At 39.1% G+C, this 24962-nt stretch overlaps 1 protein-coding gene across 3 annotated transcripts in view; it reads right to left on the bottom strand.

Moving 5' to 3' along the window:
- mop (myopic) overlaps positions 1-24962 on the bottom strand; it is a 310174-nt gene that overhangs the window by 192827 nt on the left and 92385 nt on the right. For all 3 annotated transcript variants that reach the window (XM_067151489.2, XM_067151488.2, XM_067151487.2), the window contains exon 10: positions 13998-14232. In XM_067151489.2, the coding sequence (XP_067007590.2) occupies positions 13998-14232 (235 nt within the window). The remainder of the gene's footprint in view (positions 1-13997; positions 14233-24962) is intronic.

Below are 24962 nucleotides of genomic sequence, written 5' to 3'. Positions count from 1 at the left end.
ATAAGTACCGTATATAATTTTGTTTGTATAACTTTTAATTTGAGTAAGAGAATCTAGCAGCGATGATTGTGCAACATGGGAAACCAGTGAATATATCGTTGAATACCGTCTAATTGTTGCAACAGCTAGCTTGGAAACCCGGAGTACAGTGAAGTTGTGTATGCTGAAGACTGTAATTCATCACTGTGGATGAACATGCGAGATCGCTATTTGCTCTATACTGGCTTCAAAATCACTGCAACTATATACTTCGTCTATATCATCATTGTTCGACTTGTTCGATATATCGTCCAGACTATCTGCACTAAGTCTTTTACTGCTCGATTTAATCGTAATGACTTAAAAAAAGAAAAGGAAACTCAGAGCACTGCACACTTACATAAAAAATTGGTGCGCGTAATAGACAATCACACTGTCACCCTACAAAGAACTCTTTTTGTATCCATATGGGGTCGCGCCAAAACAGGAATTGAGGAATGGAAGATGGACTACGCATGTACATAAATAGACGACCAGCAGATGGCAGGAACAGACTTTATACATCTTCGAAACACATACTTACTGCGTACCCAAATGGGTTCGCACCGTCCTCGATTTAGAGCGAACGTACGACCCCATATGAGGACGTGAAGTTCAAAAACTTGACTACTCTCACGTACCCATATGGGGTCGCATGGCACTCAATGTGTTAATGGAGCTAAATTTTCAGCTGGGTTTTTGAGAACTGGGAACAATTCAAGATCATCTGTCAATTTTATTGTTTGCATAACTCCCTTATATTTGACAGTTTTTATTAACTGGTGTGGTTCATAATTAATATTTACACTAGTTTTTATGTTGTTCTTTGGTGGCGTGAATTTAATTCTGACAACGTAGTCATCAGAACCAGTTATCTGTTCCTCTTAATAATTTAACATTATAAATTTCCTTATGGAAAAATTTATCTCAACATTGGCTAGTTGTCATTATTTTCATTATTTGGCGTAAACCATTATGTAATAGTAATGAGCTATTCCATACGTGACTGACTGACAGACATTTACAGTACAATGAAAATGTCTATATGTAAATGTTGTGGTGGGTGTAAATTGACAATTCTAATAACATGATAGGATAAAGGACCACTGGGTATTTACAATAATATACAAAACATGGCTTAAAAATCACAATTATACTAAATATTTGGTCCCAAAATTTCCATGACTGACCGACATAAATATCAACACTATTGATGTGAACACGTTTCCTTGTATATTTCTCTGAAAGTTTATTTCAAATACTATTTTCCAAAATATTGTTTGGAGAGAAAGGTTTAAGTTGCTCCTTCACAAAAAGAAGGTATCTGAAACTCGGTTTATAAGGGTGTTTAGGTAAAAATGTGGTGTGCGATTGACATCTCTGAAATTATACATTTCATACAGAGTTGGTTTACTGATTAAAATTCTGTAATCATATTATTTTACTACACTCATACAATTTTACAGGCATCGGTTTATTGCAAAACAAAAAACACCCATGATCAAAAAAACACTGTCAATAATATAAATGCAGCCGAGCTGAGTGGCTGAATGGCTTAGCGGTTTGTTTCCCATCCGTAAGGCTGACGTTCGAATCCCAATCGAATCTGGGGTGAGATTTTCATCTCAAAAATCATGTGGCACTGGGAAGTGCATCCAGCCTTAAAACCCAACCAAACCAAAATGAGCCTGGGGTGGCTCAACAGACCCCAGAAATAGCTAGGATAAACAAAAGAAGTTTATTGCCCTACTCCTTGGTCACAGACCTCAAAGATGGTCACAAAAATGTTGGCCTGAAAGGGCGAGACGACACACACCTCACAAAACTGAACCCTTGGGATACTATGGATTGTATGAAGTGGGGGGGAAACAATGCAAGACGGGAGACTGCATGTAAGTGGGAAAATGTAAGGAAGATGGTGATAGTGATTTATATATATATATATAGCAATTGAGGCTTTCACAGCCAGCGTTACAAATCATGTCTGTATAAGAATTTAATTTCTTCTCTTGGCCAAATTTTATTAGTTTTGATGTGGGTTTTAATGGTTTGAGGTGAATAACGATTTTTTATAGTGCCTTTGAGAAAATCAGGTGTTAAGTTTAACGAAATACACTGTTTAAGGAAATCAATGTCTTTTCTTAACTTAGCAATCTTGATTTTTAAGCTTAAGAAAAGTAAAGCTCTAAGTTTTGCCTGGTAGGCTGTATCATTAAAAGATATGAATTTCACTCTGAATGGTCCGTACTGAACTATGATTACAATTAAATTAAAAATGAAGAATAAAAGATGTCCACCTTTTCAATACAAAATCAAGTAATGTGGGTTACATACAAGAAGAAGTTCTTAAATCATAGATTACATGAGACTCACCTTGAAGCCACTAAGTTCTTATCAGGTGCCCAATGGAATCTTTCCCATACCCAAATTCATAATAAATTATTGAACGAGCTAGTAAAAAAACCAGCAAATCTTAGAAAGAAAATTGAATTCACTAAAAAATTCACCCTTACAACAGCCAGTTTAAAACAACCAGAATAACCAAAAACATAACTGAGCACATTCATCCACCAGTCATTAATTCATCAAAGGTACATTTAAATGAAAATGAAAATTCAATATTAGCTAAAGACCCTAAACATAACTGGCCTAACATTAATGCACTTAACACAGCCACTACCTTGATCACAGAATCTGAACTAGCCATTAACAAAATGGCAATATATAAACAAGATGAATTAAGAATAGAAATTTAAAAAAAAACTCAACCACATTTTCTTTCCAAAAAATTCAAACAATCCCTTTAATTATAAGAATAACAAAGATTTATCCGCCGAAAAAATCAATTATATGCACTTTTAAAAAAAACCAAAGACGACAAAGGTAATACTACTGTCATAATGGATAAAACAGAATACATTAGTAAAACAAAGAATTTCTTTTCAGACAATTCATTTTCTACAGTCAAAAAGGATCCCACCCAGAGAATTCAACGATTATTCAAACAAACCCTAAAGAACACCCCATACCTGTTAACAGACCAAGGAAAAATTAAATTAAATTAATAATTATGAATCCAAATCTTCCTACTGCAAAAGCCCATCCAAAAATACACAAAACTGGTGTACCTATTCGCCCAATCATCAACTTTAGATCAAGCCCTTTATAAAAAATATCTAAATTTATCCAAAAAATTTTGAGGAAGAATTATCAATTTATGTCTAAAAAATCCATCAAAAACACTTCAGATCTAATGAATAAATTTAATAACTTCAATATCCAACCTCATCACTACCTTCATTCTTTCGATATCATTAGATGCATCCCAGTATTCAAATATCAAAACTTTACCCTATTACTGAAAATAATTTAGATAAATACAATCATTTGAGAAAATTATAAATCCTTGATTTTATGAAAATGAAAACCTACAACCTGTTTTCCAGTCATTGACCGGGTCAGGGATGTAATGAATGAAACATATATAGGCTGTTATTACAATGGGGTCGCCAATCCCAAGGTGATATATTAATGAGTGATAAATGCTATGAAATGATAATGGAGAGTGTTGCTGGAATGAAAGATGACAGGGAAAACCGGAGTACCCGGAGAAAAACCTGTCCCGCCTCCGCTTTGTCCAGCACAAATCTCACATGGAGTCACCGGGATTTGAACCACGGTATCCAGCGGTAAAAGGATGATGCGCTGCCATCTGAGCCACGGAGACTCTCCTTGATTTTATGTCCATTTTAAAATTAGTTGTAAATAATTTCTTCACTTCTGATAACATGATCAACAAGAAGGTCTAGCAATGGGCTCGCCTGCCTCATGTATCCTAGCTGAAATATACCTAGATTTCCTAGAACATAAGATTGACAACAACCAAAACTTCAACAATATTCTCTTTTGGGCCAGATGTGTAGATGATATCTTGGTTATTTTAGATTTTTAAAAAACAGTCGACATTACTACCACTCTTCTCAATCTTAATAACATTGATCCACATATTAAATTCACACTAGAATAGAAACAAGACCAAAAAATAAACTATTTAGATCTAACAATCATCAGACACCTACATTTTTTAAATTACAAAATCTTCAGAAAACCCACTCAAACTGGTTCCACAATCCGTCGTGATTCAACACATCCACAGAATCACAAACGGGCAACTTACAACAGCTTAGTTCACAGAGCCTTCACTGTACTCATGTCTAAAAAAGATCTAAAAAAAAATTGAGCACCATTCGATACATTGCAAAATCCAATGGTTACAATAATTTTTTCACTGAAAGAATAATTAACAAATACAGGCATTGCCCGTCAACCAAGTTAAAAAAATAAAAACCTAACATCCCGTTAATTTCCACTTTCACTTTTAATAAAGATGTCTACAAAATCACTAACATTTTTCAGAAATACAATGTAAAATGTAAAAACAGCCTTTAAAACAAATAATAAAAATGCAGATATCTTATACAACTCCACTTCTGTTAACAGAATTAATAGTTTCTCAAAATCACGAGTTTATAGAAGCAAGTGTAATAATTGCAATTTTTCACATATTGGATAAACTGGAAGGAGTATCACCACAAGATATTCGGAACATATTAATGCTCTAAGACACAACAAATTCTCAGCAGTAGGTCAACACATGCAAGACTACAACCATAATTTTACCAACATAAAGCAAGATATGGAAATCCTTAAAACATTAAACAAAGGCCACCTACTCGATATAACAGAAAACTGTTTCATACATTTAGATCAATATTTCAACTCAAACTATAACCCAAATGACATTTCTGAGAAAACCAACATTCTATTTGACCTTCTGATTATTATTTTTATAATTTAACTAATCCAACATCAATTTTCCATTTTATTCATGGCACCTTTCCCCAGCTTTTACCCCTATTCCCTCATCCCCACCTTAATTAATTAGACCCTCTTCTCTCGTTTTTTCCACCTCCCTTACCCAATTATCTCCAAACTATACTACCTATTTTTTCTTTCCTTACCTTCCTTATTCTTGCTTCCTTTCACATAAATTATACAATACGTCCAACACTTCGCAACTTGATTCATATATTATATATTTTATTACCTTTTCTATTCGGTTCCTTCCCCTATTTTCGTTCCCTTAAAAAACTGAAAGTGAAAGTAGCACTTGAAAGTGAAAGAAGTTTTAAAAATGGTGGAGAAGATTTGCAGTAAAATGGTAATGGAAAAAGAAGAAAAATAGAAACATTTTTATAAAGAAAATATGTAACATGTGACTTGCCTTGCGTTGCTAAGTGTTGGTCGTATTGGATAACATGTGTGACGGGAAGCAACATAACGGAAGAAAAAAAAAAGGGAAAGGTAAGGGAAATTTCAGAGAGAAATGGGGAATGGAAGGGGGGAAAAAGAGGGGGAACAGAAGCAGGATACCCAAAGCAGTCATAAACTACTGCCCCAGTGGGAAGAGATCTCTGGGACGCTCTTTTGTATAGACCATAACAGTTTTTCTATGGGACTAATACATGAAAGGATGATGATGATTTTGTTCTCCTGGGTACATTGTCATCCCATAAAAGCTCTCTGACTTGATGATAAAATGTTGTACCTTTCCTTAGCCTGTTATTAATTTCAGGGTTAATTTCATTACTTCCATTAATAATACTACGCAGATATGTAAACTGTTCTACATACTTTAACCGTTCTGTCTATATTCACTTGGCTTCTCTTTTTCACAGTACATGACTACAGTTTTCTTTTTTACTAATTACCATTCCAAACTTCTTAAGATTTTCATTCCAAATGTCCAGTCTTCTTCGTACTTCCTTTTCTCCCTTTCCCCAAATTACCACATCATCTGCAAATACCAAAGCAATCACTTCATCTCTACTGATACTCTGTTTTACACGTTTTATGATTTCATCCAGCAATATAATAAACAACAATGGCAACAGAGCACTTCCTTGCTTGAGACTTTTTTTTGTACAAAATGTTTGAGTCATCACTCCCCACTTGTACACTGCTTTTACTCTCATGATACAACATTTTTATCTTGTTAATGATTTTGGTATATTCCTTTGCAGTAGGCATTCCCATACATGTTTTCTCTTAACTGTATCATAAGCTTTTTCCAAATCCAAAAATACGAAGATGACTTCTTTGTTCCTTTCCAGATGTTTCCCCATTATTGTTCGCACTGTAAATATCAAGTCTATTGTTGATCTATTCGGTCTAAAGCCATATTGTTCTTCCTCTAACTGTGTTTCTATTATATTCCTTGTCTATGACTTTCTCCATTATTTTTAGCCCATGTGATAATAGGGTTGTACCTCTATAATTTTCACATTTCTTCCCATTTCATTTTTTGAACAGTGGTTGTTGCTTTGTTGCCAATCTTCAGGTATCCTTTCATCCTTCCATATGGCATTGAGGGCCTTGTATAGCCACTGTAGTCCAATGCTTCCTGCTGCCTTAATCATATCAGCATTGAATTAGTCTTTTCCACTTGCATTACCTTTGATCATTGCTTTCACTGCTCTTTCAAGTTCCAACCATGTTACTAGGTTCTCTTCTTTTTCTCCGTCTATTATTTCCATTTTCTTATCTCCTTCTTCCTCCGAGCAGTCATCCTCATTATGAAGTTTTTCAAAATAATTTGCCATCACCTTCTGAAAACCCTTTCCATCATGTACTATGGATCCATTTTCTCTCTCTAATGCCTTGATTTTTTCTACAAGAGCTGGAAAATCTGAAGGCTAGATTCTTGAAGAGAGTTCTATGTGTCTCTAAATATACATCATCAAGACTAGTATACGTTCTTGCAAAGGAGACGTACTTCATCGAAGACATAAGATTTAGATTGTGTACTTTCAGCGACAAGGAGTTGCAGGGAGTTGCTACAAGAACTGCAATCAAAGAGGGCTATGATATGGGATGAGTTTTAATCAAATGATGCAATGATAAACAGGGATTGGACGCGCGGTGGGTATGATCTGAAGCATACAGTGACCAGGTTCGCCGTACACGGGTTCCACCATAAGGTATGCAGAACCTTGGGATTTCATAAGCCAGGACCAGGCTGCGTATGTGTCTTCTGCGACCAACGATGTCATATACACCATGCCATTGAATGTGTCCATAGCAAAGGAAGTTTGACACAATTGTGTCAACAACTGATGATGTTCTGCATGCATTGATTGTATATTATTATTACTGACATATATCTGAGTGTATTTAAGTGTATATATTATGACCATTTGGTTGCAATAAATTTATTATTATTCTTTTCGATTTTAATATTCTGTGTAATAGTTTCTGATTTCCTCTACTATCTTGCTCAATTTTGCTGGTAAACTGTCCCCAACATTGCTCCTTTTCTTCCTCGATACTCCTCTTTACTTGTAGTTTCAATCTTTTGTATTCCACATGTAACCTTTCTATCTTATTCTCATCCCTCTGATACTTTCTTTTGCTTTTCCTTACCCATATCTTTCTTCACCCTGTTCCTTTCTTTTATTTCCTTTTTTACTTTGTCTGTCCACCATTGTCTCTCCTTTCCCTTAACCTTTGCTTCTGTTTTTCCTGCACACCCCAATTGCTGCTTCCACAAATGTCCGTCTTAAATTGTTCCACCCTTCTTCTCCACTTCATATTTCCATGTTAGGCAACTTCCTTTTTATACAATCTTGGAATGCCATTGTTTTATCCTCCTCCTCTAATTCCCAAATGCTGATCTTTGGTTTCTTCTTCAATACAATTTTAGGGATTTTTACTTGTTTTAATTCCACAATTAATAATCTATGATCACCTTCCATACTTTCACTGAGAATTATCTTCATATTCATGATGTATCTTCTCCATTCTCGGGCTGTTATTATAAAATCGTTGAATGTTCCATACTGTCCATCCCAACTATATTGGCCATTCCTCTTCATAAACCATGTGTTCTTTCTTATCAGGTTATTTTTGATACAAAAATCCAACAGATTCTCTCCATCTTCAATCACCATACCCATGTGGGCCCAGAAGATTCTCATACCCCATTATATCAGTTCCCACATGAGCATTCATATCTACCATTATCATGATCCCATCTCCAACAATGTGCGTTTCCAGTTCATTGAGGAACTCTTCTTTTTCTTCCACGCTACATCGTGTCTGTGGAACATACACCTGTACTATCTTCAGTAGTTCCTTGTTTACATGAATGTGCATTATTATAATTCTTTCATTTACATACTCTACTTCAGCTATTGGTTCAACATTCTGATACACTACAAATCCCACTCCATTTCTTTTCTCTTTACTTTTACCCATCCAGTACAACGTATACCCCTTTCTTAGTTCCTTCATTCCTTTCCCTTTCCAGTTTACTTCACTTAATCCCAGGATGTCGAATTTTCATCTCTCCATTAGGTCAATCAATTTATTTTCCTTCCCATTCAATGTTAAAATATTTATTGTTCCAAATTGGGTTTTGTTCTCTGATCTAATACTTGCACAAACATCAGCATTACCATCATACTGTGCAACTGTAGTCAAAGACTTGTCAATTCCACTTCCATTTTAAAACTTTCATCCAAGGCTTGTATTATAGTTGAAAGCAAGTACAAATTTACTCATCTGCTGACCTGCTAAGCCTAACGCATCTGAGGACATTCTTTTGGGGTTTGCTCCCTTAGCCTTTGAAGATCCCTCTTCTCCACAAGGCAGTGGATTCCTCTTCTAATTTTCCTCAGAGAGGATGTGTTGCCTCATCCACCATCTTCGCCATTCCGAAGGTCACTTCTCTTTGGCTGATGATGGCCTTAAAAAATAGGTTGAAACTAGTTCCAATAAATGTTTCTTCCGTAATGTAACCCACATTACTTGATTTTGTATTGAAAAGGTGGAAATATTTTACTCTTAATTTTTAATTTAATTGTAATCACAGTTCAATACGGACCATTCAAAATGAAATCCAGTTACAGTGTCCAATTTTATATGGCATACACCAAAAATTAGCATAATGAAATTTGGGTATTTTGCCTCATTGTACATAATATAAACCCAGAAGTCTATGAAGTACATCATTAGCATACTTAACATAATGAAATTCAGGGATATCACTTCATTGTGTATGGGATAAACCTTGAAGTCTATGAAGTAGGTATAATGTTTCTTGATATCAATATTGTGCCATTGCACTATTCTGGAAGTGAAATTCAGTTGAGTTGGAGTAAACAGGATTACCCACAACGAAATTAAACATAGTGAATAACTTTACAAAATATCACAGAAGCTCAGGTTAATGCAATGTCAAAATATATATAATCATGATGGAAGTGAAAAAAAGACAAAACAGGGATTCGAATTGTTAAAAAACCAACACTGTAGAAAAAAACACAAATGACTGACTAGCTTAGCGAGCAGACGTATTGCAATTAGGAAGCAAGTTGGAACGTAAAAATATATCAAGAAACAAAGACAATTTGAGAAAAGAAGATATCAACAGCGATAAAACGTCAATATAACGCGGAGCATATCAGAATATCATCATAAAGCATGTTATCATTTAAAGCATGCAACAAGATTTGCAGACCATCCATATTAAAGACGGCAAGAAAATAGTGTTAACCAGAGAAGCAAATGATAGAAATAGTGCGATATCATTAGAAAAATGATGAAGCAAATCCATTAACGTATACACACTGACTTAGCAAATGTCATGGTATAGTCACCTAATAGCGTGTGGGGCCTCCTCTGGCCCTGCGAACTGCAGTGAGACGCAGTGGAAGTGAGTCAACAAGTCCCTGGTAGTCCTCTGGATGCAGCCGAAACCAAATCGTTTGAAGAGCGGCCGCCAATGCTCGTCTGTTCATGGGTGCAGGATCCATGGCACGGAGCCTGCGTTCCAGGACATCCCAGATATACTCGATAGGGTTCATATCGGGGCTCCTGGGTGGCCATGGCAGTTGTTGGACCTCCGCTGCATGTTACTGGAACCATTCCCGGGCGACATGGGAGCAATGTGGCGGCGCGTTATCTTGAAACACCACAGAACCGTCTGGGCGCTGGAAAGCCAAAAATGGATAGAGATGGTCTCCGAGGAGCTCAACATACCACGTACCATTCAAAGTCTCTTCCAGAACAACTAGGGGGCCCATTCCATACCAGGAAAATGCACCCCAGACCATAACAGAGACACCAGCGCCCTGGACCACACCTTCGAGGCACGCGGGATCCATCGCTTCATGTGGTCTGCGACATACACGGTGCCTCCCATCGGCATGGTGCAGTTGAAATCGTGATTCATGTTATGCCATTGTTCCAATGTCCATCCCTGGTGACTGGCGACAAATGCGCGTCGTCGTGCCCGATGACGTTGGGTTAACAGTGGCACCCGTGTGCGGCGCCGGCTCCCATACCCCAAAGAACCCATGTTCTTACGGACTGTCCACTAGGAGACGTGCCTACCACGGCCTGTGTTGAATTGAGCCGTGATTTGTTGCACGGTTGCCCGTCTGTCACTATTGACAATCCGTCTCAGATGCCGCCGGTCACGGTCATCGAGGGTGGCTGGACGGCCGGTCGTTCGTCTGTTGTGGACGGTGACACCCGCATTCAACCATTCACAATACACCCTGGACACGGTTGATAGTGTGAAGCCAAATTCCCGCACCACTTCCGAAATCGCACTTCCCATCCGTCGGGCACCGACCACCATACCCGTTCGAACGGTGTCAGCTCACGACGACGTTCCATGTTACACCTGTCACATGCACAGCCAGTACTCACAAGGTCTCCTATACAACTGCCACTGGCACAGGGGGCGCGTGGTGCGCAGACAACACACCTGCGCATCAGTGTTCCGATATCCCATGACATTTGCTCAGTCAGTGTATATTGTGATGTATATACAAACATCTTGGAGGTCTGATAGAGATCACACCAAGAAACCTTAAAAGAAATGTAACTGTACAGTATATTAGAAGGCTTTGATATAATTAACATGCAACAGCTGATTTCACAATTATATTTCATCTTTGTATTTGAGCAAGACAAGATGACGAAGGCTTTCTAAAAGATGGGAGGCAGGCTACCTGGATAAACCTGAGCTGAACCAACATCGCAGGTGACGTCTACATAGCTAGCCATGCAGCAGGACAATCGCCCATGACAGCAGAGAATGAACGAACCATAAAATCATTCCAGAAGCGAAGAAAAAGGGAGAAGTTTTTAAATATAAAAATATGTAGATAGATAGATGTTATGAGTTAATCAGTTATAGCTAGAATTTTGATATTGTGTCGTTATAGTCTTCAAAAAAACCTAATTTATGTCAGATTCTCGCGAGTGATTTAGTTATTACATCGATATAAAGGGAATGGGTAGTCTTTGTAAAGAAATATAACCAAACTCCAGTTAGATAACAGGATATTCTCTAAAAATATGCAATGCCATAGCAGAGGTGAAGTTCTTACATATTTTATGATGTTAATACGAATCCAAGTGATATGTTAATATCTATATAGGTGACATATGTAGACGAGACATATAGGTGTTATGTTGTCATAATAAGTTAGGGTAACACGAGATATGGAAACGATGACAGAATATGTTGATATGTTGATATGATGTAAAAAGATATTGGTCCAATGGTTAAAGAATATAGAAGGATAAGATTACTGGTGTGTCAAGAGAGGTTAATATGTGAATAATTTAGAGTAATAAGAAGAGATATGATTTCAGATGAGTAATGAAGAAGGTGTAATGCTGTTATATGAAAGAAATAAAAAATTAATTGGATGGAGATATGTGCTACAACGAAATAAAATATGGAAATAGAATACTTGAAGTGAAAAATGAGAAGACTGACGCAAATTAGCATCATATACATTCATGACTGAATAACATATGTTGTCGAGAATCCATATACTACGGTAATGGTGACTTATTTTAACCTTCGTGGAATATTATGGTAGGATTGAGTCATCAAAAGATATCCTTATAAGAATTAGTATTCATTTACTTGGACATGTTAACTCATGCCTATTGCTCATGGTAAAATGTTTCGTAAAATTTGATGTAGAATTAATTTTACAAAAATTTGGTGAAAAGAAGTTATGTTGCTCACGGTAAAATTATTTTATAAAATGGCCATCTATGAATCACTTCTGAACTAAGATGTGTATGTGCTACCATCTATCGATAAACATTTAATCCAAGAACAACTTGCAGTGTGTTTGAGAGTATGGCTCCAACAAACAAAGCAAAACTTGCTGCTTTAGCTGCAATTTTATGTTGTACAGTTGTGAAAAGGAAGAAAAGAAATGGCAGGAAATGCTGGACTCGGGATTGGATCAAAAGAAGAGAAGAAGGTAGAGGATTGCTGTCCTTGGTCGAAAATTAGTTGAGGTTAAAAGACCAGCATTCATATAGGAATTCGGCGATTGTGTTTTCTGCCTCTCTTCTTGCATTTCTGTTGTGGTAAAGTGGCGTTTTAACCTCGTACAAAAATGGGTATTTCTGGTGTTCGTCCAGTAAAACACTAACAGCTTCCTTAGTCCATCCGGATCCTGCCATTTTAGAAAGAAGTGTTTGTTTACAATCGAACTTCACAATCTTCTCACGACGTAGCGCCAGCATCATCGTGATGTCAGCTTCGCTGATTGGTTCGTTTCGTAAAATTAATTTTACGGAATAGAACATGTTCTATTTTATGAAAAGTTTCATCAAAGGTTTTATAAAACTTGAATTTGACTGCAAGCAACAGAAGTTTTATAAAATTAAATTATTGTACAATAAATTTGACAGAAAATTTTACCGTGAACAACAGGCATTAGGATTTCTTCTGAATATTCATTTATTTGGACATGTTAACTTAGGATTTCTTCTGAAAAGTTGCATTCTAATGCAGTAATTATGGCATACTTAGATTAATATTGCTACTTTATATAGGAATAGAGATCAGTTGAATATCACAAAATGTCTTTAAGAATGATGTTTCCCAAATGATTTAAATTGATTCGCGCGAGGTCACACATTCATATTTAAAATCACTAAAGGATCTGAATACCTCGTGAGACTTAATGACTAATTCAGGTTGTATAGGGAAGTTAATTTTAGGCATGACTGAGTAATATGGTAATTTTAATTGATAAAGAGTAGATCTTTGATAATGAAGAAATAAAAGGAAACTTATTGCTTTTTTGAATGCTTATATTGAGATATGTCAAATATATATATGTCCTGAGATGATCCAACCAAAAATTAATAAACCTTGTTTTAACAAAGTGTCCTAAGAACAATTAAGAACGGGGACATGGACAGAGATTGATATCTACAAACAAGTGTAATACCTTAACGAAACCATAATTTCCCCATGCTGATTTTTCATTTGTTATCAATTTTATCTATTAATGTTGTAATATGACGAACTATTTGCACATTTCAATTGTGATTAAAATATGAAAATGAAGACTGATCACTAACAGATATTTTAGGTAACCAAATGTTAACTATTCATTTAATTTTGAATTTTAATTTCATAATTTCAATTTTTTTTACTGAGTTTTCTATTTTTCAATAAATAATAGTTGTTAAGATTTTACATGAGGTCTATTTATGATTTTCTGTAATGATGTAAGGCAACTTAGAGTGATGGCGATGAAATTTTGGGTATTGACACGTCAGATGGATACGTCCAATGAGTTGGCTGGTAAATAAAATATTACTCAACGTATTGGCATTACCTCTGATCCCACGTAAAACAATTTTTTATATATATATTCAAGAGCCCTGAGAGACTAGTCTGGATTTCTTTTACGTGACCCATCCTGGACGCAGGAAGCGCGTAATATCTTAGAGTAAATTACAACAAGTTTCATTCTTAATCCTACATGACATACAGGAATGTCCTATACACCTCAGTCGAATTTGCTATTATATGGTAAGGTAGAAAAGTAGCGGTTATAGATTAATAAATCAATTTTACTTACAATTCAAAGAAGTAATAGATGGAATCTCTTTCTGCAGCTCTGCAAGAGGAAGGGACAGTATTCGCAAGTTGCTAACATGAAGAGTCATTGCCTTATGAAGGGTTTGATTAGATTCCGAGGCCTTACTATGAGCCTCCTGATATTTATTAGCCTCACGAGTCAGATCTGTGGCAACAATAGATGGAGGTCTCTTTCCCATTATTCCTTGATATTCTTTCTCCTTGATTTCTTCCATCTAAAACATAAGAAATCAAAATTAACAATGTAATTTAAAAGTAAGAGCAGTTATATCTTCCTTTCTACTCACACCTCTAGTTCCTTAGCTTGAATCTTGACAAGCTCGAGTAGGATTTTTAATAGGGCCAGTTGAGTGGTGACAGCACAGGAATCCAGCCTTGAACTCTTGCTAAAACTAAATCTGAGCCTAGATGCTCCAAACCCACATAAATGAAAGAAGATGGCATTGGAAAAAATAATTTAAAAGTTATGACAGCTAAAATCAGTGATATTTACAGGTAAATAGATTTAACTGCAATTAGCAGTCCTTAACAAGACAATATAAAATAGAAAGAAAGAAATGTTAAAATAGTAATGTTGTTTACTTGCTATAGATTTTAAGAGATGTTAGTGTGTTGGAATGTTGTTCCCATAGGAATTTCTTTAAGTACTGGAAGCCAACAATATGGAGTTGTGGCATTTAAACACGCTCAAACCTTAGCAACCTCCACCAAACCCCCTATGTTGAGAACAGAAGGACTATGTCTAAATGACTGTGCCACAAAATAAAAGTTCATTCATGTATACACACCACCTGATAAGTACTTGGACAGTCCTCTGTACAATTAGAGCTTAGATGCCAGTACAACGACCAACGCCGTTTTAAAAGGTGGCTCCAGTCGGATGTTGTTCAGTGCTACAAGATACATGCAGAATGGGTGGAGCAGGAGAGCTCAATGATTATATGGAATAGGTATTGGTAACCTATAATTAATTACAAAGTTATACACAAGGAGTAATTTTAATAACACCTATTCAATACAATTTATTCCACTATAGTGTGGTTAAATACACATGGAAATTACCAGAAATTTAAAGGGTACATGTTTCGCCCACTATTTATTGGGCATCATCAGCCTCAATCAATCTTAAAACACACATGGTCTAAGGAGTCATAATATCTTACGTAAAACGTATTGATGAATATTTACAAGTGTTAATACTGTGGATGCAAAATGATTACAGTACTTATACTAAAATCACTTTGAAAAATTGAAGTGTTCGTCTAAAAGTAATTGTCACACATTGTTTTTAAAAAGTAAACCATGTCTGACACTGAAATGGATCATTTTGATGTAAGCTTGAACAGTATATATTACATTTGGAAAACACAATATCAAAAATAAGGCGTCCACAGGATAAGAACAAGACTGTTAAAAGAATACAGTATATGCTCATGTTTGAGGCCAATATTTAAAAAAAGGATGGAAATATGTAGTTGAATTGGAAACGGTGTAGTTTAAGACGTCTTGGCAAGTTGGATAAAAATCGTAGTGTGTCGTGAAGTGCTAAAAAACATCAAGAATATGCCATAAAACGCTGCTAAAATATCAAATAAAAGAAGGTAGGCAGGACGACAATTTCGTGTAACCAGAAAATGCCTCCTGTAGACTTGGATGTCCGTAGTAAACAATGTTGTCAATCTGGAATGAAACGGAAAGCTAACTTGACGACGGGAAATTGGGCGAATTGGGAGAACACACATCCTAAATACTTTAAATTATCTACCTGCTGCAGCTTTGTATCACCAATCTGACATTCAATTCTCGCAGATCTCTTACCTACTGACACCAATTCAGTCTTCGAAAGGTTAATTTTCATACTATACTCATTGCACCTATTTTCAAGTTGCAAGATATTAGACTGCAGGCTTTCGGCACAATCTGCCATTAAGACCAAGTCGTCAGCATAGGCCAGACTGCTTACTGCAGACCGAATCTCCCCCCCTTCCCTGCCACTTTATACCTTTCAGCAGATGATCCATGCTAACTACAAACGAAGGTGAAAGATTACGCCCATGTCTAACCCTTTTAAGTACCCTGAACCAAAAACTCATTCTACCATCGATTCTCACTGCAGCCCAATTGTCAACATAAATGCCTTTGATTGATTTTAATAATCTACCTTTAGTTCCCATAAACCAACAGTATGGTGAACATCTTTTGTTGTGTGTGTCCTCCGCGCCTACAATCTCCGCAGCCTGCCCAACACATGGATGTTTCCAGAGACCACGAGGCAGACTGCAGTGCGCTGACGTGATCGTCTGTGACGTCAGCCGGCACTATAAAAGGAGCAACGTTTCTCGCCTCTCCAGGACTCCTACAGTGTCCAACGACCAGACTACACCGCAAGTCAGACACGGAGGAACCCTCTTAAAAATGTGTTCTGAATAGGTGGACTGATTCCTAGCCGTGAGGTTTCACCTCTAGACATTGCCTCATTCATCCTGCATCCCATTGCCACGTCGAGCACCCATCCAAGCATTCTGCTACTCACTCAAGTCCCCTACAGTGCTCCAACTCCAACAATAGCATTCTGCTATATATGAACACTAGACGCAAGTCCCTTGCAAGTTATATGCCTCCTGTTAGCATTCTGCTAATACGAACTCACTCTACAAGTTACACTTGTTATTATACATGACCGATAGTTTTCGACTATCAAGAACATTCTCTCATTTGAACAGACTGTCTCATCAAGACAAGATTCAATGTATATAGGAATCTCAAATGTAAATATTATTCAGGCCCTCAGCCTACTACCTTATATTAACATTAAACGTGTGCAACTCAACAAGCTTCAAGAAAAGTTTAGTTCCATTTCATGTACATATTGTATAAATGTGTTGAAGTAATAAACTTTTATGTTGTGCCTTGTATACCAAGTTCCTTGTATAAAACACAACAAAATTGGCGACGAGGAAAACTTCATAGTAGGTCTCGCCAACAAAATTGGCAACGAGGAAAAGTACAAGTGTGTTACGCCAATATCAACAATATTGGCGACGAGGAAAAGTCACACGCAGGTACCGCCAATAACAAAATTGGCGACGCGGAAAACGTTATTAGTGTGTATCGCCAACAATATTGACGACCAGCAAACGTTCCAAGAGGTTACGCCATATCAACAACATAGCTACGGGACACAAGTTAGCCACGACAACACTGCTCACATTTCGTATTTGCAGTGCCATTCCTCCCAGTGTACGCCCCATTCGAACTGAGGACAGCAAGCCCACATTTCACGGCGCACGCAGCACCTGTTTTCCACTGTATTCTCGCTGCATGCTCTCTTTCTCTCTACTCACAGGCAATCGTTGAAGGTAACGCTTCCAGCTGGTCCCCCTACACGCTGTCTCGCAAGTTGTGCTCACTGTTTCATCTGTCAACATGGCTAGTACCGAGCAATTGGCAGCTATATTACAGGCTTTACAACAGCAACAACAGCAATTCATGCAACAGCAGCAGTCCGTCTTGCTTACAGCCATACAGGCTCTCTCTTCCTCCGCACAAAACACCACCGTTCCTCCATTTTCTGCCTTCGACCCAGAGAAAGAAGAATGGTCAGTGTATTTAGCTCGACTTCAACAGCATTTTATCTGCCACTCTGTTACGGACGAGAAGCGCCAACGAACTCTTTTTCTCAGTTCTGTAGGAAATACTACCTGCGAATTACTGCAAAAATTAAGCCCCGAAGAACAGCTCGCGGAAGTTCCTTTCACAGAGCTCCTAGATCGCATCAATACACATTATGCCAAGGATCCTCACGTCGTAGCAGCTCGCTACAAGTTCTTTCAATATAGAATGAAGCCGCACCAGACTCGCACAGAATGGATTGCGGAACTACGTGGTCTCGCCAAGCATGGCAAATTTATCTGTTCTAAGGATGGTTATAGCACGCCCTACTCTGATTCACTCATTGGGGACATGGTTATTCTCTATACTCTCCAAGACAAAGTTCGTTTCGACACTGTCAAGAGTAGTAACCCTTCTTTGGAAGAAGTCCAGCGTCTTGCCACAGTCTACGAGATGACTACCAAGACTGCAGCTGAAATAGCCACCAAACATGAAGTAGCTCACATATATCATACAGCCCACCAGCATTCTGCTCCTTCGAACCACCAGGTCGGCTCGCTCCCTCTCAAGCGTGCCCGACCAGTTCATCCGCGCTCTTCTATGAAGACACGCATTTCTAAGAAAACTCCCCAGCTCCTACCTTCCTGCAGAGGACGTTTTAAGCATCACGACCGCCGTGACTGCGGCTTCTTCAAGTCCACCTGTGATCGCTGTCATAAAGTAGGACACATCAAGACTGTCTGTCACAGTACGTCCCGCCCTGCCAGTACTCATCCTGCGAAGAAAACCCTTCAGAACACATGACAGGACATGGAAGTTGATCAAATCAACCTCATTCTTCCTACAAGAAATTCTCGTAAGATCATCATTCCAATCGTTTTCCCAGATCACTCTACTGATTTTCAGATAGATACTGGTTCGCCTGTCCCCATCATCAATCTGGCTACATACCACAACTTAGGATCACCGTCTTTCTCTCCTGCTGATATCCAACTTGTTACTTTTAACAAGAAGAAAATTGATATTAAGGAACAAATCACTATTCCAGCAAGATATAAAGATATTCATAAGGTCGTTACCTTACTAGTGGTCAATAACTACACTGTATCTAATATCCTAGGCATGGATCTCTTCAATTTATTCGGTTTTCAAATACATGACGTCAATGTAGTCTCCGCCTTACAACCTACCTCTGATGTCACCGATCTCCTAGAGCAATTTCCTGAAGTCTTCGACTCTACCTTAGGCACAGCCAAAGACTACACAACTCATATACAGCTGAAATCAGGAGCCAAGCCTCGCTTTTTCAAAGCACGTCCAGTCCCACTTGCACTTCAATATCAAGTTACTCAAGAATTACAAAGATGGATAGCAGCCGGTATAGTAGTTCTCGTCACTTTCAATAAATGGGCTACTCCACTAGTCGTAGTTAAAAAAGCAAATGGCAATATCCACATTTGTGGTGATTTTCGCTCTACAATCAACTCACAGATTGAAACTGATGTTTTTCCGATTCCCGTCCTGAAGACTTATTTCGCCATTTAGACGGTGGACAGTTCTTCTCTAAAGTGGATCCCAAAGAAGCTTATCTCCAGCTACTTTTACGCGAAGAATCCAAGCAGTGCCTCACAATGAATACCCCTCTTGGACTTCTACAGCACCAGCGCCTACCTTTCGGTGTCTCTTCCTCAGCTGTGATTTTCCAGCGCTATTTAGCACAGCTTACCGCCTCCATTCCTGGTTGTGCTAATTACCTTGATGACATTCTTGTGACCGGCAAAGATCATCAAGAACACCTGCATAATCCAATATAAATGGTCCGTTATTGGACATTATAAATTTTCCAGCTAACTCATTCCTGTTTGCCAGCGTTTCGGCCCCGTGTGCTAGGCTGGGCTCATCAGTTGGTACCTAGCACACCTACCAAGACGCTGGCTAGTGCATACCGTGGAGGCCACTGCGTAGGCTAATTGTAGCCACCGGCAGTGCCAATGCACTATGAGAGACTTTGTCTCCTTATCATAAATTGATGCCTGCTTGGCCATCAGATGATATAGATGTTGATTCCCATAGGGAATCTGATATATTTGTTCCGAATGAGTGAATTTATAATACCAATATAAATGGTCCGTTATTGGACATTATAAATTTTCCAGCTAACTCATTCCTGTTTGCCAGCGTTTCGCCCCCGTGTGCTAGGCTGGGCTCATCAGATTCCCTATGGGAATCAACATCTATATCATCTGATGGCCAAGCAGGCATCAATTTATGATAAGGAGACAAAGTCTCTCATAGTGCATTGGCACTGCCGGTGGCTACAATTAGCCTACGCAGTGGCCTCCACGGTATGCACTAGCCAACGTCTTGGTAGGTGTGCTAGGTACCTACTGATGAGCCCAGCCTAGCACACGGGGGCAAAACGCTGGCAAACAGGAATGAGTTAGCTGGAAAATTTATAATGTCCAATAACGGACCATTTATATTGGTATTATAAATTTACTCATTCGGAACAAATATATCAGATTCCCTATGGGAATCAACATCTATATCATCTGATGGCCAAGCAGGCATCAATTTATGATAAGGAGACAAAGTCTCTCATAGTGCATTGGCACTGCCGGTGGCTACAATTAGCCTACGCAGTGGCCTCCACGGTATGCACTAGCCAGCGTCTTGGTAGGTGTGCTAGGTACCAACTGATGAGCCCAGCCTAGCACACGGGGGCGAAACGCTGGCAAACAGGAATGAGTTAGCTGGAAAATTTATAATGTCCAATAACGGACCATTTATATTGGTATTATAAATTTACTCATTCGGAACAAATATATCAGATTCCCTATGGGAATCAACATCTATATCATCTGATGGCCAAGCAGGCATCAATTTATGATAAGGAGACAAAGTCTCTCATAGTGCATTGGCACTGCCGGTGGCTACAATTAACCTACGCAGTGGCCTCCACGGTATGCACTAGCCAGCGTCTTGGTACGTGTGCTAGGTACCAACTGATGAGCCCAGCCTAGCACACGGGGGCGAAACGCTGGCAAACAGGAATGAGTTAGCTGGAAAATTTATAATGTCCAATAACGGACCATTTATATTGGTATTATAAATTTACTCATTCGGAACAAATATATCAGATTCCCTATGGGAATCAACATCTATATCACCTGCATAATCTGCGCCTACTCCTCACCAAATTGAAAGAAAATGGCCTACGTGCTAATCTCGCTAAGTGCACATTCTTTCAATCTCAAGTTCACTATGTAGGTCATATCCTTGATAAGACAGGCATTCGACCTAGCGAACGGAACGTTTCTGCCATTGTCAACATGCCCGCACCGCAGAACATCAAACAGCTCCAATCCTTCATAGGAAAAGCGAACTATTACAACAAGTTCATTCCACGCTTCACTTCAGTAGCAGCTCCTCTGAACGCCTTACGCAAGAAAGGTGCTAAATTTCATTGGTCTCAGCAATGTCATCACGCCTGGCAGACTATCAACATGGCTCTTGTCCATGCTGTCAAGCTTACTCATTTTCAGCCCGGTAAGCTCCTCACTCTCGCCACGGACGCATCTGATTATGGACTCGGCGCCATTCTCTCCCAGAAGGATCGTCACGGAGAAGAATGTCCTATAGCCTTCGCTTCCAAGACACTCAACGAGCATCAACGTCACTACTTTCAGATAGAGAAAGAAGCTTTAGCTATTATATTTGGTATTCGCTGTTTCAACGAGTATCTCTATGGCAATCATTTCCTCATAATTACTGATCACAAGCCTCTTGTTCACTTATTCCATTCTGGTAATAATATCCCTGAACATTCTCTATGGAAACTTCAAAGATGGTCCATATTTCTTTCTGACTACTCCTATCAGATTGCCTATCGTAGCACATCCCAGCATTGTAATGCTGATGCTCTCTCTCGCTTACCTGTAGGTCCTGATACTACTTTCGATTCTCAAGAATCTGACCGTCTTCAGTAAGACATAGAACTTGAAGACGCAGTCTCTTTTCCCATTAATGCTACTTGCATCGCCAAAGCGACTGATAAGGATAGTACACTAGCTACAGTTGGCAACAGTTGGCCTCTTCAAACCAAGCTTCCTACCAGCCTTGCACCTTATCATTGTCTTCAGCATCATCTCACGACTCGTGCCGGAGTTATCCTATTAGAAACAGGCACCCTATTCCAAGTGGTTATCCCACTTAGTCTACGCAAACAAGTTCTCGACTTGTTACATGAAGGTCATTGGGGAACATCATGCACCAAGCAACTCGCCCGTGAACACTGCTATTGGCCCGGTATTGACGCTGACATCGAGAAACTCATCCGCCACTGTGACCCGTGTCAGGTACATCAGAATGCACCGTCATCTGACCTCATTCCATGAACTCCTGCTACTTCTCTTTGGGAACGAGTACACATAGACTTCGCTGGACCTTTTCTCAACTCTATGTGGCTCATAGCGATAGATTCTCTATCCAACTTTCCTTACGTCGTAGAAATGCATTCTACTACTACAGCAGCTACCATTCGCGCACTTCAGAAGATTTTCACTACTGAAGGTTTACCTCAAGTGCTCATTTCAGACAATGGACCCCAATTTACTGCCACTAACTTCCAGAACTTCTGTACTCATAATGGCATTAGGCATATTCTCGCTCCGCCTTTTCACCCTCTATCTAATGGTGAAAATGAACATTTTGTCCAAACTTTAAAGAAAAGCATGAAGAAAGCTGTATCTTCAGGTTTAACTAAGGACCAAGCATTGTTACAACTCCTAGGAAGATACAGGACCATGCCTGGTACCGACAACCTCACTCCAGCTCACAAGCTCCATAGACGCCCTCATCGAACTTTGCTTTATTTGTTGCAGCCTCTTCCTGCCCAGCCACAGCCCTCGGAACCGAAGTTCAACACCGCAGACAAAGTATATGTCCGGACTTTCAAGTCCAGTCCTCCCTGAATACCCGGTATCATCTGCCATACCTTGGGCCATCGTCTCTACGACATCCAGACCGCCGAGAAACGCATCTGCCGCCACCAGGACCAGATACGCCTCTGCTATCGTCCGTCTCCTTCTGTTGATTCCCTTGTAACACCTCAAAAATCCATTGCAGACCGAGCTCTGGACCATTTAATCAACGTGGGTTCTTTTCAGGACGATTCTACGCTCCTTCGCCCAGACCAGACTCCAGACAACACAACAGACACAGCCGACTCTCCAGCCCAGCATCGCTGCCGCCGCCAGCGCCGCATCGGCGTAATTAGGAGGGGAGGGGAGGGTGATGTGCGTGTCCTCCATGCCTACAAGCTCCGCAGCCCGCCCAACACATGGATGTTTCCAGAGACCACGAAGCAGACTGCAGTGCGCTAATGTGATCATCTGTGACGTCAGCCGGCACTATAAAAGGAGCAACGTTTCTCGCCTCCCCAGGACTCCTACAGTGTCCAACGACCAGACTACACCACAAGTCAGACACGGAGGAACCCTCTTAAAAATGTGTTCTGAATAGGTGGACTGATTCCTGGCCGTGAGGTTTCACCCCTGGACATTGCCTCATTCATCCTGCATCCCGTAGCCACGTCGAGCACCCATCCAAGCATTCTGCTACTCACTCAAGTCCCCTACAGTGCTCCAACTCCAACAACAGCATTCTGCTATATATGAACACTAGACACAAGTCCCTTGCAAGTTATACACCTCCTGTTAGCATTCTGCTAATACAAACTCTCTCTACAAGTTACACTTGTTATTATACATGACCGATAGTTTTCGACTATCTAGAATATTCACTCATTTGAACAGACTGTCTCATCAAGACAAGATTCAATGTATATAGGAATCTCAAATGTAAATATTATTCAGGCCCTCAGCCTACTGCCTTATATTAACATTAAACATGTGCAACTCAACAGTCTTCAAGAAAAATTTAGTTCCATTTCATGTACATATTGTATAAATGTGTTGAAGCAATAAACTTTTATGTTGTGCCTTGTATACCAAGTTCCTTGTATACAACATCTTTCCCCTCCGTACACTGTTATATGCTTTCTCTAGATCTACGAAAGATAAACACAACTCTGTCTATTCCTCTCATAGCATTATTCAATTACCTGGCGCATACTGAAAATCTGATCCTGACAGCCTCTCTGTGGTCTGAAACCACACTGGTTTTCATCCAACTTCCTCTCAACCACCAATCACACCCTCCCTTCCAAGTTGCCAATGAATACTTCGCCTGGTACACTAACCAATGAGATACCTCGATAGTTGTTGCAATCCTTCCTGTTCCCTTGCTTATAGGCAGGTACAATTAGTGATTTTGTCCAATCTAAAGGTACCTTACCAACACTCCATGCTAAACTTATTATTCTATGAAGCCATTTTATCCCTGCATTCCCACTATACTTCACCATTTCAGGTCTAATTTTATCTACTCCTGCTGCTTTATGACAACAGAGTATATTTACCATCCTTTCCACTACCTCAACTGTAATTTCATCATCATCATCATCATCATCATCATCATTTTCCTCCTCCACACAAGCTCCGTTGTTTGTGACACCACCATGAACATTTCCTTTTACGTTGAGAACATTGTCAAAATATTCCCTCCACCTGTCCAGTGATTCCCTGGGAACTATTAAGAGATCACCTGAATTACTCAAAACAGTGTTCATTTCCTTTTTCCCTCCCTTCCTAAGATTATTACTGTCCAGAAGGGTTTCCCTGCTGCTTGACCTAACCTTTCCAGGTTATTACCAAAATCTTCCCAAGACTTCTTTTTGGATTCAGCAACTATTTGTTTTGCTCTGTTTCGTTCATCTATGTACAATTCCCTGTCTGCATCAGCCCTTGTTTGGAGCCATTTCTGATAAGCCTCCTTTTTACATTTACAAGCTGCTCTCACTTCATCATTCATCATTCCACTAAGATGTTTGGTTTTTCCCATCTTTACACACAGTTGTTCCTAGGTATTCCCTTGCTGTTGCTACTACAGCATTCCTGTATGCCACTCATTCTCTTTCTATATCCTGAACCTGTTTACTGTCCACTGTTCGGAACTTTCTACTAATTATATCCATGTAATTCTGCCTAATTTCGTCCTGGAGATTTTCTATCCTTATTCATTTACAGACATATTTCACTTTCTCTATCCTAGGTTAGAGACTCCTAGTTCACTACAGATCAGATAGTGGTCTGTTTCATCAAATTATCCCAGAAAAACCAGTACATTCCTAACAGATTTCCTGAATTTGAAGTTGGTTAAGATATACTCTATTATGGATCTGATACTCCTAGCCTCCCATGTGTAGCGGTGA

This window comes from Anabrus simplex, chromosome 7 (genome assembly GCF_040414725.1).
Source record: "Anabrus simplex isolate iqAnaSimp1 chromosome 7, ASM4041472v1, whole genome shotgun sequence".
In the NCBI taxonomy this organism is placed as follows: domain Eukaryota; kingdom Metazoa; phylum Arthropoda; class Insecta; order Orthoptera; family Tettigoniidae; genus Anabrus; species Anabrus simplex.
Note: the sequence above shows the minus strand (reverse complement) of the source record. Positions and strands in the feature narration are given on the sequence as shown.